This window comes from Eubalaena glacialis, chromosome 5, assembly GCF_028564815.1.
Source record: "Eubalaena glacialis isolate mEubGla1 chromosome 5, mEubGla1.1.hap2.+ XY, whole genome shotgun sequence".
Taxonomy (NCBI): domain Eukaryota; kingdom Metazoa; phylum Chordata; class Mammalia; order Artiodactyla; family Balaenidae; genus Eubalaena; species Eubalaena glacialis.
In genome coordinates, this window is record NC_083720.1 from 44,195,314 (window position 1) to 44,213,438 (window position 18,125).

Consider the following 18,125-nt stretch of genomic DNA (forward strand, 5'->3'; position numbering starts at 1 on the left):
AATATACGAAAGTTATCATCTTTACTTTTTATGCCAAAAAAAAAACCTAGAAAAGGTTGGCTCCAGGGACCATCGACAACTCACACTAAAGCCAACAAGGAGTAGAGGGATGAAGGCTTCCCAGCTCTCTGCAACACCTCTCCCAGTTTTCAGAACAAACACTGAAAGACTTCTCTAATGTTACTTTGGTGCCTTGCTCCCCAAGTGACAAGGGACACAGTTTAGATGCCTGTGCAACAACAAGATGGCTCTTGTTGACTTTAGGTTACATATCCTTTTAATGCTATATCTCATCGTGCCAACAGCCACGGAGAACATGCTCTGTCTTTAAAAGCCATTCGCTTAAAGACAGCTAGAGCATGAACTTGCCTCACGTTGCTGATCAAAGAATAACTAAAAAGTAATCTAGCTCATAGTGTAGACATGAGTTATTTTATGTCAGGTAGCCTCACCTGGGCTTTATCCAACTTTCCATGCGTCTATTCTTGTTATGCAATCACACATGAAGACTTCCATTTAGTAATGTCTTAGATTTTTTTCTTGGTCTTCTGAAAAGGTAACTGAAATAACCATGATTCTACTGAGCTCCCAATAGTGATAAAGGAATAGTGACAGTATACAAGGTTAGGCTTTCTGAATATTGGAGTACCATGCTACAAATGTCTGAAAAAAAAGGTTTGCTGATATGAATAAAGTCTTCTTAAAAATTCTCCCAAAGGCATAAAGCACGTACTTGAATATCTTAAAGTTGACAGTAAATTCCTAAAAAAGATCCTCCCATTTGATTAACAAGAAATTAATAAAATATGTAACATAATTCTTTCATTCTGGAAGGAGAGGAAGATTATAGAATATAAAGTATCACATATAACAATGATGTGATCTTAATTCTTATAATCTACCCCATGCCATCTTGCAAAGAAGAGCTTTTACTCTTATCACAATATGATCATCATGATCGATAAATTCTTCCAATTTACACTGGAGGGATTTCTTCCTTATTAAGACTGATTAAGGCCATCTTTAAAAGGACTGTATGTGTTATTCAGTACGTACTAGATATCAAGTATATGCTCGTTTATTACTTTAAAAGAGACTCTTCCATGACTTTAGTCTTAAAAAAAATCAACATATAATTCTGTATGTTGATCAATAATTTTATAACTCAGTTTCCATGGTTACTGATGATAATGTTATTATTCATATATTTAATATACAATGGAAGAGTCACCTACTTTATAGTTAAATAAAGTTTCACATATTATTGTCCATTTCAGTATTTTGTAACTTTTTCGGAATGAAACGTATTTAGAAAAATGAGGCATGTGAGAAATGTAAATTGGGCAACTATGCTAAGAACACTGTAATAATGTTACAGAGAGTGACCACGCAGAGCAGAGGCATGTTGATGTAACCACAGAGAAAAAAACTGTAAAATCCAAATTTCTAACCTCAAGACCAAAAAAGCATTAAGATTCACATAAGCTTTACATTTTCATCTTCCTGTTCCTAGTTTTGGAAGAGAAGGAAGGAAGGAAACTAGTATTTATTCCTGTCTACTACGAACCAGGCACTACACTAGGTATTCTTTTCACATCTCTCAGTCTTTGTGGTAAAAGATGCTGGCTCTAAACATCCCCTTTTTACCGATGGGGACACAAGCTTAGAGAAGTTAGTAGTTGCTCATGACTCATCAGTTACTCAATGCTGGGCCAGACCGTCTGATCCTTCCCACCAGGACAATGGTCTTCAAAAGCTTTCCCCTCTCACAAATCAGGGGTGGGGGGGGGGTCTCACCTGTAAGCAGTAACTAAGGCTAGCTAGGCCATGAAGACAGAGACTCTCAAATGAGATGGAGGAGGAACCCTGTATTAAGCGCTCCCTAGGAGAGTCTGATGCCAGCCGCCGCCCACCTCCCAGCCTAGCACCTGGTCCTCACTTTACAGATGATGCCCAGGAGGCCAAGGGACTTGAAGAAAATAAAAGTACAGGCTGAGCTAGCACAGTGGCAATGTGGTTGGTCCTTGACTCTCAGTGCTAGGCCTTTTCTATTCTTCTACACAGCCTCCTGCATTATTAACATTTGTTTACTGGCCAAAGCAAAGTTCTGGTCCAAAACCATTTGGAAAAAAAAATGTACATATAAAAAGTACAAATATTATATAAGTATATTACATAATACTCATTAAAAAGATAAACAGCATTAGTTTATGCATTAAGGGCCAAAGTGTGAAAGAAACTTAATGATTATCCCTATTCTAAAAAATCTATGCAAGTGATTATTTAGCTCAACTACAAGTAGTAAAAATAACTTAAATGTTTAAAATAGTTCATAATCTTAAACTTACCTTAAGCCATAGCAAGGCAGTGTGAAGAGCCTGAACAGCGCCAGGAAAACTCTTAAAGGAAGCAGGGTGAACACATACAGAAATGCATCCAGGCACAGAAAGATTCCAAAAACCATGAGCTGGATTTTAAAAGCAGAGAAGAACATAAAAAACAAAATGTAAAATAAATATTCTTTAAAACATTACAGATGAAAATTTCAAACAATCAAGGAATTTCTGAACTTTGTAGGAAATTCATTTCTTATAACTTATCTATGGGAATAACAAATTAGTACTTCTCCTTGTGTATACAAGCCATATTCTAATGAAAAATCCCTTTGCAAAATGCAAGTTTGTAGTTCTTCTTCCAGAGCCTTTGGTTTACCACCTACACAAGTCAATTACTCAAAACACAAGTTGCCCTTGACCACAGCATCTGATGTAGCTTTCTGGGTACTTCCTCAAACTTTAAAGATATTATAGAAAACCTTTCAGATAAAACTTGTAAAGTCTATCCTTACTCTTATGTAAAGAGATTACTAATTTTAACAAAATTTCATGTATACTTTAACTTGCTGTACAAAGAAGGCATTATTCTTAATTGGAGGAATAGCTGCTAATATCTGTAATGTTTCCCCCTTTCTTGTATACTTGCCACACAAGGAGGACAGAATCTTTTGATGGCTTAGAGAAGTAGCCATACCCAGGCTGCTAAACTCCACGATTTTAAGAGTGGTGACTTTCTGTATGTCTGACACACAAACATGGTATGATATATACACCCTCACACACAGCACTTGATGTATTCTTAGTCAATAAACTGTCCTACATATATATATTAAGCAGTTAAAATCCACACTGTTACTGGCAGAATCGCATCCCTCCCCACCAAATTCAGATGTTGAAGGCCTAACCCCTGGTACCTCAGAATGTGACTGTATTTGGAGATGAGAGTTAATTAAGTTAAAATGAGGTCATTAGGGTGGGCCCTAATCCAATATGACTGGTATGCTTATAAGAAGAGGAAATTTGGACACAGACATGACACAGAGGGAAGACAATACAAAGACACAGGGAGAAGACAGCCACCTACAAGCCAAGGAGAGAGGCCTCAGAAGAAACCAACCCTGCTGACACTTTGATCCCGGACTTTTAGCATCCAGAACTGTGAGAGAACAAACTTCTGTTGTTTAAGACACCCAGTTTATGGTACTTTGTTACTGCAACCCTAGCAAACTAACACACCTTTATAAGAAAGGACACATTTTATTAATTTTTTGCAAGAATGTCTCAAAGAAAAAAAATATATATATATACACATACATGTATGTGTATGTATACATATATGTGCCAGGTTTCTTAGTAGTTGGTCTGAGTCAGTCACCCTGTCGTCAGCACAGTCACAGTTCTGTGACTGTCCCCTTGTTTTACACACAAAGGAGTGCTATAAAAGACTCAGCAAGGTCCACCTAAAGCTAGTGGTCCTTACTTATTACTCTCCTGTCACCAAGAATCCTTTCCCTGTTTGCTGGTGATCTGTTGTTTACACTCCAAAGGCAGAAAATGACAGAAACCTGACATTCCCAGAAGGTATTTTGCTGTGTCCGCGTAAGTGGCTGTCTTTCTCGTGACCTTACACTGGGGATTAACACATCACTCATGCATCAGCATCTACTAAGCCGTTAATACGGGCCAAGTAAGACGCTCTGCCTGGCGGGCACAGAGCCAGGCAGGACCTCATGACGGGGTTCCTGCCCTCAGCAAGCTTATTCGCATTTTCACAGATAGAGACACCAGCATGCAGATAAAGGAAGTCAATGCAGAGGTAACGGTTGCTATGACAGCACTAAGTATACAAGGAACAGGGGAGCCCTGAGAAAGAATGGCCAACCCAACTTTGGGAGATTTAGAAAAAGCTCCATAGAAGAGGAGACTCTTAATGACATCTGAGATGAGGGCTACTGACACCTGGAGAGGGTAGACTGGGCGGGGGTGGAGGGGTGGAACAGGGGAAGGAAGCTTTCCAGGGGAGGAAGAAGCATGAGCAAGAACACCGATGAGAAAAGTAATCATGACGAAAACTGCCTCTTAAAGAATCAAACTTTCTTTTAAAGAACAGTCACCTTTCTTAGGCTTAGAGGAATCTGTATTAGTATCATGGTAAACAACAGTAACAAAAGTCTAACGGGCCTTCCCCTTCACTTTTTTTTTCAATTTTTCTTTTTATTGAAGTAGAGTTGATGTACAATGTTGTGCCAATCTCTGCTGTGCAGCAAAGTGACTCAGTTATACACATACAGACATTCTTTTTTCATATTCTTTTTTTTTTGGTTAATTAATTAATTTATTTTTGGCTGCTTTTGGTTCTTCGTTCCTGTGTGCAGCTTTCTCTAGTTGCGGTGAGCGGGGGCTACTCTTCGTTGCAGCACATGGGCTTCTCATTGTGGTGGCTTCTCTTGTTGCAGAGCACGGGCTCTAGGCGCATGGGCTTCAGTAGTTGCGTCATGCGGGCTCAGTAGTTGTGGCGCACGGGCTTAGTTGCTCCGTGGTATGTGGGATCTTCCCGGACCAGGGCTCAAACCCGTGTCCCCTGTATTGGCAGGCGGATTCTTAACCACTGCACCACCATGGAAGCCCTCTTTTTTCATATTCTTTTCCATTATGGTTTATCACAGGATACTGACTATAGTTCCCTGTGCTATACAATAGGACCTTGTTGTTTATCCTCCCCTTCACATTTTAAACCAGCCCAGTAAACTCAGTGGGCAAAAAAAAAATCTTCCCCCACTGTATGCTGACCACATAAAGACCACCTGGAGCTGTCGACACGACAGATCTCAATATTAAAATGGAAGGAGGGACTTCCCCGGCGGCGCAGTGGTTAAGAATCCGCCTGCCAATGCAGGGGACACGAGTTCGAGCCCTGGTCTGGGAAGATCCCACATGCCGCAGAGCAACTAAGCCCGTGCGCCACAACTACTGAGCCTGCGCTCTAGAGCCCGTGAGCCACAACTACTGAGCCTGCGTGTCACAACTACTGAAGCCCGTGCGCCTAGAGCCCATGCTCCCCAACAAGAGAAGCCACCGCAATGAGAAGCCCGCGCACCGCAAAGAGGAGTAGCCCCCGCTTGCTGCAACTAGAGGAAGCCCGCGCACAGCAACGAAGACCCAACGCAGCCAAAAATAAATAAATAAATAAAATTTAAAAAATAAAAAATAAAATGGAAGGAAAGCAAGTGGCTGTGATCTAAAGAAACTTCAACTGGGCGGAAAGAAGGCATCCATCTATGTGAGAACATGCAATATACAAGTGAAGCAATAGAGATGCCTTTCAGGGTTTAGAAACATGGAAAAGTGACCCAACTCCTCTATCTACTGTTCAGGTGTTAACTTTTTTCACAAAGCACAGCATTCTCTTAAATTCTTTACAAATGAAAATGAGAAAACTTCCTAAAAAAGTAAACAAGATGTAATCCTGAAAACATTCATCCTTGAGGGAGGTAAAGAAACCCCTGCTGGGCTGAGTGTGAGCCTGGCGCCCTACTGGGCGCTGGAGGGCATCTCATTTAATTTACCTGGTGATCCAGGAGTCTGAAGGAGATGTGCCAAGAGGGACCCCTGTGTCCTCCGTCCTCCAGGCGAGTGCTGAGTGCTGACTACTTAATCCCCCATCAGCTCTTGAGCTAGTGATTTTCATCCCTGCTCAGCACACGAGGAAACCACAGCTCTGGCGGCTGAACACCTGCCCAAGGCTGTGGGTCAGAGTGAAGGAACTGGCCTTCACGCCTAGGTCTGTCTGCCTCAAGGCCCTACATGTTCTCTTTGAAGCAGTTTAAGCACAGCAAAAAGATCTTACTCCCTATTTTTGCTAGGCACAGGAGTTAACGTAATTTTCTTTGTGCTAACTTGTCTTTTGCCAATTTGCCTAGTGTCAGAAAAAAATGCAGAAATAAAAGGCATTTAACGAATCAAATTTACAAAAGGCATAAACATTTCACATATATAGATTTACTGCTAGCTTTGAAAATGTTATCTTAATAAAATTAAAAGGTTTGAGTATATATTATTAACAAGAATAATGTGTACTTTCACACCTTCAGTTAATTTGTATGGCATCTTGATAAAATAGGCAAGTACTATTTCCTCTTCATTTGGACCAAATAACCACAAAGCATTCAAGCAGTCTTAAGAAACAGCTAATGAAATCTGCCCTGAAATATAATAGGTGTGACTATAAAGCAATGAAATTGGTGTCATATGCCACCCTCTGTTTCCCTTTTGAGAAACACAAAAATCTCCTTTAAATGCCACTTGAAATTTCAAAATAAACACAATGTTGTGGCTAAAATCAAAGAAGCACCATGCTTCTGGAACACGCCTCTTTAAATCACGGGTGAACATCCGTCCTATCAGTTGATAGTCGTGCCTTGCGCACTGGACCCTTGTTGCTCTCTCACCCCATTTCCCCATTTCTCTCCTCCTCTGCTACTGCTGCTCCAGCCCCGCCTCACTTTATCCATCTTGAAGAAGGCGGTATCTTACTTTAGCTGCATCTCACCTTTACGGGGGGCGGGGTGGGGGAGGCCTTATAAATACGTCATCTCTTGGAACTGGCCATTACATGAATAACAGAATGCAGAAAACCGAAGCATAATGAAGAAACTTCAAGAAGAAACCCCACACTGGAGTTTTTGGCTTGTACCTCTTTTCCATTCCATGTCATTTTCCCGGGGATGGAAGACAAACTGCTACAGAAGGTTTTGTGTGAAAACTTTCCAGAGCTAGCTCCGTCTTTGATTTGTTCCTCCTTCTCTCTCTTAACGAAACATGTATTGCGTGCTCTAATGTTCCCTGGTCTTTCTGTCTGGCGGGAGATCTTGCGTGGAAGGGCTTCAGAAGCCTTTTACGGGTACTGGGCAATATGGCCAGGCACTGGCTAGGTGCTGTGCACAGGGCCTGAGGGCCTCCGTCCATCCTCACCTCCAACCCGAGCACGCCGCCCCTGCCCCGACTCTGCAGTGAAACTCGGGAGCTTGCCCAGTTCCTGAGCAGTAGAGGCAAGGCCAGTAGGTCTGCAGAAGACATGGCTTTGAAACTGAAGCACTATTTCTACTGAAGACACCTGTCACTCAGCCTCAACCTCGCCACTGGATTTGGCCTTATATGTTTAAAAAAAAAAAAAAAAAAAAGATTTAACAGAAGTTTTTAATAACTAAACATCAATGTTAAAACTACAACAATTCTGTAACACTTCTGGTCAACAAAACATCACACGCTAGTGAAAATTTCCACAACCAGCTCTTACCACACTCGTTTTGAACCTAATACTATTGCTCTTAATCATATGAAAAACACTAGCCTCAAAAGAAATAAACAAATAAAATGCCAGCCTCTCTCTGTGGAGAGTGGAGCAAGGTTTCTTAACCTTTTAAAAATGTTTCCTTTCTTGACAAAAATCTCCTGCCTTCCTTTTAATGCCATTTGAAATTTCAAAAAATAAAATGTTATGGCTAAAATTAAAGCACAGTGATTCTGGAATATGCCTCTTTGAGTTGCACAAACCATCTTCCGGCAATTCTGAATCCACCTCCTCCACCATGACCACCAAGTAGTGTCCAGAGCTGAGGGCGGCTACTCTGGGTGGGAGTTGGGAAGCAGTAGTAAAGCAGGAAGGGTGTTTTCTTTCCTTCCCCTGGTCTCAAGTTTATAAAGCTCTGGGTCTACTCCTGTAAGAGCAGAACCCGCGTCCTGCTTAATTCTACGCGGGGGTTAAAAGGTCATTTAGGAAGGACATCTTCCCCAAGGAATTCAAATCTAGTGAGCGGGACACAGACTGCACAGTAAGGGCCGGATGAAGGATGTGCTCTGGATGCGCTGAGATCAGGTCTGAGCAGCGAGCTGGGGGCGGGGGGGTGAACTTGGGATGGGCACCTGGGGGAGGGAGGAACGGAGTTAGCAAAGATCTCCCACCAGGAGACAAGATGGGCACTAGCTGCCACCAGGCACAGAAAGGAGGAACAGCATTTCAAGCAAAGACAAGAGCGTGCTCAGGTGCAACGTGAGAGGGAGGCTGTGTGGCCAGAATGTAATCATCAGATGAGAGGGTCAGGAATCAGCTCAGTTAACCACTAAGGGGCACAAATCTTTATCCTGTGTTCTGGAAGTTCTCAACAAACTCACATGCGGGGATCAATTAAAAGGATGTCAAGGAGAATGGGTTATCAATAAGGAAGTTTACAAATGACTGACTTTGAAAGCAATTACTGCTTCAAGGTCATCCCTATAATAAAATAATTTTTATTCATCTGAATTCAAAAATTCATACCCCTGGGAAGTCTACACTCTAGGAGATGGTAAACAAAGGGATTACAAGGAGCCAAGTACTTTTATGACAGGCAAAGTCACATAAACGCACGTGCGTACGGAAAACAAAGTAATTTTGATAAAAGACTTCATAACAATCAACTTATACCTGACCTATTTAACACAAGGAATAAATTTCTTCGGAGGTAAATAAATATATTGAAGATTTTAATCTGTAGAAAGACTGCACGTGGAAAGATCTTGAGATTTTCCTACTTCTCTTATTTTTAATCATTGTTGAATATTGTAATATTCTAAGCACTTGACCTATATTAACTTACTTAGTCCTTACAACAACCCTTGAGGCAGGGGCCATTACCTGGTATTTTGCAAGGACAAACAGGGCTGTGATGTACAAGGCTGGGTGTGCCCTCAGGACCCTATGGCACATTTGCGAGGTCTTAGCAGCTGCTGCAGGCTACAGTCACACACCGTCTAGGCTCCAATCTGCTTTTTTTAGGGAGTGACCAGCAGCACTGCAGCAGGAACAGTTAAGAAGGAGAATACTAGTCTGAGGGAGACATCACAGGGGCCTGATACAGCACAGTGGAAAGAGAGAGGAAGAGAAAGAGTTTAGACTGTCTCCAAAGCTAACGTGACAGAAATAAGTTACTGATCCAAAAAGATAAACATAGCCCCACAGTGCCAAGATCACAAATTGTCTTTTAAACACATCAGTGAATGGGATGGAGGCCTGAAGTCTTTGGCTGGTTGCCCTAGAACCATGTGATGGGTCCTATGTGCCTAAGAGGTACAGGGCCGACAGCAGGCCAAGGAAGCCCTGGATGCCTGGGCCATCCCCCATCACCTCCAAGCCCCACCTCTGAAGTGGGCTATTGGTGCCCCCGCCAAAATGGATCTGCACCCCCCCCCACCCCACGCCAAGAAGCGTTAGGAAAGGTAAGACAGTCACACAAGACACGTGGAAGCTGCTGTCACCACTGCTGCAAGCCAGGGGCGACAAGCCTCAGAGAGGCCAGGAGGAACACCAGCCAAGGCTGCTGAGATGCTGAGATGAGCAGATACCCTAGGCTTTCTGGTGTCTTAGTAGTCATGTGGTGGGACATCTTGAGTCAGGGTGTGTCACAAACAAGAGCTGCATCATGAGAACAATTTAGGGGGATGATTCCCCACACGTTTTCATGTAAATTAGAAACCGAGCAGGATGCCCAAGAAATCACTGCCATAAACAGATCTAAGTACTCTCTATTAGTTTCACAACAAAATCTCAGGACTGTTTTATTGAAATAAAGGTGAAACATTGGCTATAACTACATTTTCTTAATATACACTTACACTGTGAAACAACAAAAAGGCTTTATATATTTTCATTAAGTTCATTATTTTGAAAGGAACTTTTGGAATTATTTTTTCCTAAATGTTATTACCCCTTCCAACTCTCAAAAAAGCAGAATTAAGTTCCTCCACTAGAGATGTAAAATTTCCCTTCTGTGAATGTTTCCATTACTCCCATTTCCTCTGCCCCTCGTCAGCAAACTTATTCACATGGTCATGGACTACCCACCCTTCTGAGATGACCTAGTCCAACTGCCTAATCTTAGACGAAGAAAGGCAAAGCAAAAGGAACACCATGATCGGGCTACTGGGCTCTTCCCTCCGGACCTGAGAGAAACTAAGGTTGTTCACCTCGACCCCAAGACTCCCCTCTGTGACAGTAACCTCTCCCTTCCAATAATAACAAAGTCTATGCCCCAAACACAATATTCTATACCTACTGTCATACTTATATCTTCAACCTGATGAATTTAAGTAGTTCTATTTAAGACTAAGCAGTTGAATTCAATTTTCTAAAAAAATATATTAAATAACTATAACATACAAAGCATGGTTATGATGAAATAAAAGATTGTCAAAAAGCATAGAATTATAAGGTAAAGTCAAAAATATATTTTCATTTTAGTTCTACCTCTTATGATATAGGCAAGGTTACATAAACATATGTAACTACAGAAAAGTAATTTTGATAAAAGACTTCATAATAATCACAACCTACATATGACATGTATTTAACACGAGGAATAAATTTCTTAAGAGGTAATATTAATCAATTGATTTTAATCTGAAGAAAGAGCGTACATATGGAGGGATCTTGAGCTCTCCCTGCTTCTCTTATTTCTAATCCATGTTGAACATTGCTATGTTTCAGAGGCAGAGCTCTGAGGGGTGGATAACCCGATTATCATTCTCAATCTGTTTCTCCCTTTGTTGGAAAAGCGTGATATTCACTGGCCTAGTCTCCTGTGCATCAGGGATGGCTGTGTGACTCAGTTTGGCCAATAAGACATAGCGGAAGGAAGCATGCTGGGGCACCTCTGGGAAAGCTTTTAATTCTTTATAAAAGGGACAGTGGAAAAGGAGGCACTGTCCATCTCCTCTTTTTCTGATTATAATGCAGATGTAATGCCCAAGGTTGCAGCTGTCATCTTTCTATTAAAAGGCAGAAACAAGAGGACTGAGAGCCAATTTGCCAGCGATGGTGAAATAGAAAGATAAAAAGGACTTGAGTCCATGCTGGCCTCATTAATCCGCTGGAACAATTAAGATCTCCTTCCTCTTCACTTGTTAAAAATTTTTTCAAAAACCTTTTTGTTTAAGTCACCATTAGGTATTCTGTTACCTATACAGCTAAAAGTATTCTTGAGAAATAAATTTTAATTTCCTCCCAAAGCCAGTCTAAACTCCTTAGCCTAACCATTCAAAGTAACCTGGATCCAGCCCAACCTTCCAGTGTACCTGTCCTTTCTTGTGTGTTCCTAACAATTTCCCACCTCTGGATCTCCCTAGTACAACCACCCCTGTCCCCGCCACATACGCCGTAAAATGTACAGAAGTGACCTCTTTTTCCTCATCACCTTGCCATTACCTTCACGAGTCTTAGTTTATCTCTCTACTCCCACACTGTAGAAGTGCCTGGAACATAGTGAGCACTCAAAACAAAGACTGAGGAAATTAATAAATAAATGCATGAGTGAGCTGTATCTCTCTAAATTAGTATTTAAATACATTAGGGGATTTTAGAAAATATTGGGTTGGCCAAAAAGTTCGTTCCGGTTTTTCTGTAAGGTGTTAAGGAAACGTAACATCTTATGGAAAAACCCGAATGAACTTTTTGGCCAACCCAATACCATGGTGAGCATTTCTTTACTACTTCCTGCAGTTTTGGATTCACTCAGATGACAAAACTAGCCCTTGGACAAGGGATGATTTTGTACATGGTGTGGGGTAAATTGTTCCTATGGGGTCAAAATGCAGAACACACACTAGCACGTTTCAACCAAAACATGGGTTGAAGGTGAGATCTGTCTGGGCGTCTATGTGGGACGGCAGAGTGTGGCAGGAAGAGGACATGGAACTTTCATGGTATTTCTACCTCAGGAGGCTGTTGATGGGATTTAATGCTAATTTGTTTCAGGTGCTCAGGACAGTGCTAAGCATCTAATCCTTATTTGATAAATGCTATTCGTTTTATTAGTAACACAGAAACGGATGCCAGAGATGGGATGTAACTGGCCAAGCCAAGTGGGGTATGGAGCAGTGAAAATCACTCACCAGGAATTTCCTCTCTGGGAAACTGGTGATCCCTTGCCCTGGTTCCACCAGCACCTGATTAAAGCAACCATTGTCTATCCTAACTGTCAGCTCCAGCCACGTGCCTGCTGAGGTCAGACTTGAGGGCTCAGCAGAAAATGTCAGGGTGTAAGGTATGTTATCTCTATGGCCATTAGCTAAATCCTCATGAAAGAGATAAGCTTTACCCTAAGACAGTCTGGCTAAAAAGAGGGAAGAAAACAGTTTTCCCTAAAGGCTCTTTCCGCAGGAGGTCAGCAATCCAAGAGGGCTGAGAGTCAGAAAATCATGGCGCTTGCAGGGTTAGAAAAGTTGTTTATTAGCTAGCGAAGAAGGAAGATGAAAGTATAGCAGGAGATGAAAGAGGGACACAGGAGAACCTTGACAATCAGTCCTTTCCCAATCACTTCCTGCTGTACTCAGCCCAAGATGACAGCTACCCCTATTGCAAATGAGACTTCCACTGGAATGCAACCTGGGGACGAGAAAACTTACAAAATTTTTCTTGTTCTCCCAGGGCAAGGCGTTCCCAATTTGCTGAAGAGAGGCTTGTAAAGATTTTAAAACACTTATAGAAGGCTTACCACAGAAGTAAATTAGTCCAGGCCTCACAGTTAATAAACTGTGGAGCCAAGATTCAAGTCCAGGCAGACTGGCTTTAGAGTTCATGCCCTTAACCCACTTTGCTATCCTGGCTCTCAGTTCAGGATGCACAGTTCAGCCTCCTCCTTGTATGCAAGAGAAAAACACAGCCCCCAAAGTGGACCATGTAAGCAGTTAGCAGCAGATCTAGGACAAGAACCCAAGGGGTGTGTGTGGGCACAGGGGAAAAGGGACTGTGGAGGAAAAGAGGAAATGTTGCCCCAAAGCCAACAAAATGCTCCAAAATTTCATACGCTTACATAAGATTGAAAAGTTCAAATGTAAAAAAGTGCTAATAATTGGAAATACTATTTTAAATATATAAGCAATTCACCTTTATTAAATGTCAAGTATAATGTGTTTATCCACTGACATAAAAAACCTGGGATTTTTTTTTTTTTTACAATCACTAAACAGGTTCGGTAAGAGATGCTAAGCTGACCTTTCTCCTGACTCTAAAGTATAAGCAGTAATGACACGCTTTATAGTGTTTGCAATCCCTGTAGACGCAAAGTGCTGTTTAATTATCAACTCTCTCTTCCTGCAAAGGTTAGGTGGAAATATATTAGCACTTACCCAAAAAAACAAGAACAATAAAAAAATGAGTAAGGTATTACACATTAGAATAGACAAACACAAAGGAAACCAATAAAAAAAAAATTAGATTAGCGTGAATATCTAGAGAGCCTCTCACCTTTCACAATAATAGTCTGAAGTGGGATCCCCACATATCAAATAAAGGCCTTAGAGAGAGCAGAGTGAATTCATGCTGTTATGAGAGACATTTAAGCCTGGAATTAAACTGAAATCTAACGCTGCTTTCCTCTGTGCTTCACTTAGTCTTAGAAGAAATTGCTCTAAACTGAAAAAGAAGACATTCTTTCGTACATTTTAAGCAGTAAAATTGCTAAAGTGTTATTCTAAGAGACTAAATGAAAATTTCCTAAACAGGCCTAAAGCTAAAAGCCTCTCTCATGGGAAACAGGATTAGAATAGTTACAACTGTGCATGAGCAGTGCCCATTCAACTTTTCTGACATTAATACGTTTTACACACATAGAAGTGAAACCTAAGTTTTAAGAAAAAATACTTACCCTTAGCACAGGCAATGAATGCAATCTGATACTTTTGCTATTCTTTAATTTAAAAAAATAAATCCTAATTGATTAGTAACTGTATGGGTGACTCCACCTATCAGTGGTCCTGTAACGGACCACAGTTTGAAAAACAATGGTTTATACTGCAGTCCCACAAAGACCTGCAGGGATTTCCCCCAGAAGACAATTTAATATAATAACGAACATGAAACGCTTACAAGTTTCTGTGAGAAATCTACCCAGAAACCTGTTTGTGATGTCAATGTTGCTAATAAAGAGAGAAGGATGGGAGTATTGAACCTGCCTCTGAGGAGGTGACAGAATTACGAGAGGATGCTGCCACCACGCACTATTTCTGCCACAGGTGGGATGATAAAAGGGGTCAGATGGACACCTCTCCGTGTCGAACCAGCTTCCCGGGCATGTCCATAAAGTCTGCCTGGGACTGCAGGCAAATCCCTCTGTGCTCTCCCAGAGCAAAATGGGAGTCCAGGGCAGCTCAGACAGGTGGGCGGATGAGGCCGGCACTGTCCCAGACAAGAGTCCAGGCTGCAGAGGTCCACACCTCCAGCAGTGTCCTCACGTTTCCAGCCATGGCTTATCATTGGTAGAAAAAGGTGAGCTTTGAAAAGCAGGCTGAAGTGTTTTAAGAAAGACACAAGACTTACCTTAAAAAAATTTTTTTTTTCTCAAGCAAAAGAAACATCACCCCCTAGGTCCCTCCAGGACAAAATCTTAAAGCGACTCCAATACACAAAATAAGGGTGATGCTGCACCTGGGGAGGAGTGCTGCCGAGGGTGCCCCCCCCCCCCATGCCTCCACCTCCCTCCTCACCTCCAGCCCTTGGCTCCTCCACAGAACCCTAGAACTCCCCAGAAAAGCAGCAACACAATAATAGCTACGCATGTTTAATGATCCTGACCAAAGGCAACAAGCTGTTTCATTGTCTCAAATGTCTGCTGGCTCCCTAGCTCTCTAAATCTCACCCTAATACAGAACTTTCCAAAGCTTCAGCACACGATGATGGGCCACTAAGAACCTACCGAAAGCAACATCTCTCAAACCGGGCATCCTTCCTTTTCACTGTACCACACCTCTTGTTATTATAATACACTGAGAAAGCAAACCAACTAAACTCTTCTGATACCAACTCTAATAGTAAAGTATGATTCTAGAGAAGTGACTGGAACATTACAAGTTTTACGTTACTATAAAAGTATGAAAACGTGCTTCAGTATAGCTAAAGCTGAATTATTTCTTAATTCTTTCCTTCCTGCTCAGAGTCGTCAACTCTATCAATGCAGACAGAAAGAGCGGACTTGATTTCGTATCTGACTGGTCTTGATGGCCTGGGACACAATCAACGGAGCACGCGATGTGCAAAGGTTTAATGCTGCTATTACTATGCTTATCCTATGCTGAGATGTTTTCTGTGATGAAGGTGAAACAAATTGTCTTTTTTCTTTGAAGAAACTGTTTTTAAAAATGAGGGCTTTCTGAGAAACTGAAACCTTAAAAAAAAGGGTGCAATTAAATAATTTATATTATGCTGAATAGGAAAAAAACTGCTTCTAGTAAAACAAAACTGAAGAGAACTAAAGGAATAAGTAGAGAGCATTTCCTTGAAAAAGTTATTTGGGTGGGCCACAAATGGGAATACGGTAAGTTTAATAAGTAGCAAAGTTACAAATCATTGGATCTTACACTAAAAATACACTTTTTAAGACTCTTCCTGAATGGGAATTCCTACTCCCCCAACATATTTAATTATTTATGATCACGTTATTTCCAATATTTTAAAAACGCAACTCAAGCTGTTCACAAATTTTTAATAGAATTAACATATTGACATAATTTTCAAAACGACGAGTTAAAAAAAAAAAAGTACCTTTTCCAATTCTCTTGGTATTCGCATACAAGTGTATACTCTTTCTCTTCTTTCTGTATACTTGGCCTCATTATGTTCAAGGAAGTACCCTCTGGTTAGTTCAGCACTGAGGAACCTCAACAATGAAAGCTCTACAGGAAAAAAAAAAAATGACAAAACAAAAAGAACAGTATTTATCAAGGAACTTCCATGCTAGCTGGTGCTACAGGTAATGTATATGTAAAACAAAAAGAGAATAAAACAAAGTAATCTACATTTCTGTGCCCAGAACTGAACTGCACATAAACCACCAGCAAAGACTGTTGAGAAAATTGCTGTTCTGTGTGATATAAACTGAAAAAGTCACAGGAATACAAAAGGGACGATTACTATGAGCCAGAATAGCTAGAAAAGTGTTTTGTGAGAGTCTAGACCTGGGTGTTTCAGGTGATATAGGACCTGGACTGATGGAGAGATGAAGGCAGGTAAAAAGAGTAGATACCAAGTATATACAAAATGGAGACACACACACACACACACACACACACACACACACACACACAATCAAAAGGGAGCCAAGTCACCTAACAGGCATTGCTTCAGCCCAAGAACTATCCTGGGTGAGGTACACAGACACCAGTGCAAATTCTTCCTTCTTCAGCCTCAGAGATCCTGCAAGTATCTAAATAATGCCATTTCCCCAGATGAAGGCTTCCCAACATGATGGTAATTATAATAAGTCATACAAAACAGAACCTCAATCCGATCTGAAAGACCTCCCTTTCCTTGGATTTGTCCACCTGTTTCCTCGGTTCCTCTGAGGCAAATTCACCCACAGTCATCTCATCTCAGCTGAGGAAAGAAAGGCCAAAGGAGGTGGAATACTTTCCACTTGGCTGTACCTGGAGGACTTGAGATGAGAAGTAAGGCTGTTAATGCCTGATCCCAATTTTTCCACTGTGTGACACTTCTCTGACAGCCCACCACCTCGGTGACCTCTCAGTCCCCAACTTCACAGACATCCCTACTTCTACTCTCTAGGAGGCCGTCCTCTCTTCCAGAACTCAGCATACCAAAGGTTTCAAATTGTCCTCTTTGCTCTGAGCTGGCCTCGTGGTCCTTTTACCAAATACAGTATTGGTGTTCCCTCCAACAAATGACAAAGAGGGGAGGTTGATTTCATTTACGAGTTATCGACCCTCATAGTTACGTCTTATGTGATGCTAGGATTTAAAGGTTGCAGGGATGGGGAACAGTGTATAGTCCAAAATACCCTTGAAAAGCCCTTAGGAAGACTCAGAAGTGGACTTATTATCTCCCAGTGGGCCTAAAAACAGTTTACTTCCTCCAACACTGGGACAGATCACTAGTTCTTTGAGCGTCATGTGAAGTGGCTTGCTTATGTATAGAAGTTATAGCTTCCCCCAAAAAACTACACACATTTTTTCAAAATACAAGATTCATAATCCATTTGGAGTCAGTGATACCATGAAAGCTGTCTGAAACAGGAGACTGAAACAGATGGAGAGAAAACCCAACTTCCACCTACTGCAGCCCAGCGCAGGGGCAGGCCAAATCATCCAGTGCACCACGAGCACGGTACTCTCAGTACATTTATGGTTGAAGCCATGTACACATGATGTAAACTTCACGGTATATATTAATAGATGTTCAGACTAAAAGGCCTTAGTATAGGGACTTCCCTGGTGGCGCAGTGGTTAAGAATCCGCCTGCCAATGCAGGGGACACAGGTTTGAGCCCTGGTCTGGGAAGATACCACATGCTGTGGAGCAACTAAGCCCGTGCGCCACAACTACTGAGCTCACGTGCCGCAACTACTGAAGCCCACGCGCCTAGAGCCCGTGCTCTGCAACAAGAGAAGCCACCGCACCGCAACGAAGAGTAGCCCCCGCTCGCCGCAACTAGAGGAAGCCCTCATGCAGCAACGAAGGCCCAACGCAGCCATAAATAAATAAATAAATAAATAAATATTTTTTAAAAAAGCAAATTAAATTAAAAGGTTGAGACAGCTGTATGTATGGTGAGGCCACTCAAGGTGGCTGTTCTCTTGCTCTCTGTACTTCCCCTGCCCAGCCAGTGCCTGCTTCACCTACATCTTAGGCACATGAGTGATCTTCCTATATACTTGCCTCAGGCCCCAGCTAGTGACTGTTCTTATGAAAGGGGTAGTGAGGGGTGTGCCCCTCTGCTGGTTTCCCTGGTAACTAATGAGCCTACCT

At 41.7% G+C, this 18,125-nt stretch overlaps 1 protein-coding gene across 1 annotated transcript in view; it reads right to left on the reverse strand.

The window, feature by feature from the left end:
• The window catches only part of TAPT1 (transmembrane anterior posterior transformation 1), a 59,186-nt gene that overhangs the window by 32,778 nt on the left and 8,283 nt on the right, over positions 1-18,125 (reverse strand). Inside the window, exons 2-3 of the mRNA XM_061192118.1 lie at positions 15,907-16,037; positions 2,349-2,467 (exon numbers count right to left, since the gene is read on the reverse strand). Coding sequence (XP_061048101.1) covers positions 2,349-2,467; positions 15,907-16,037 — 250 coding nt within the window. The remainder of the gene's footprint in view (positions 1-2,348; positions 2,468-15,906; positions 16,038-18,125) is intronic.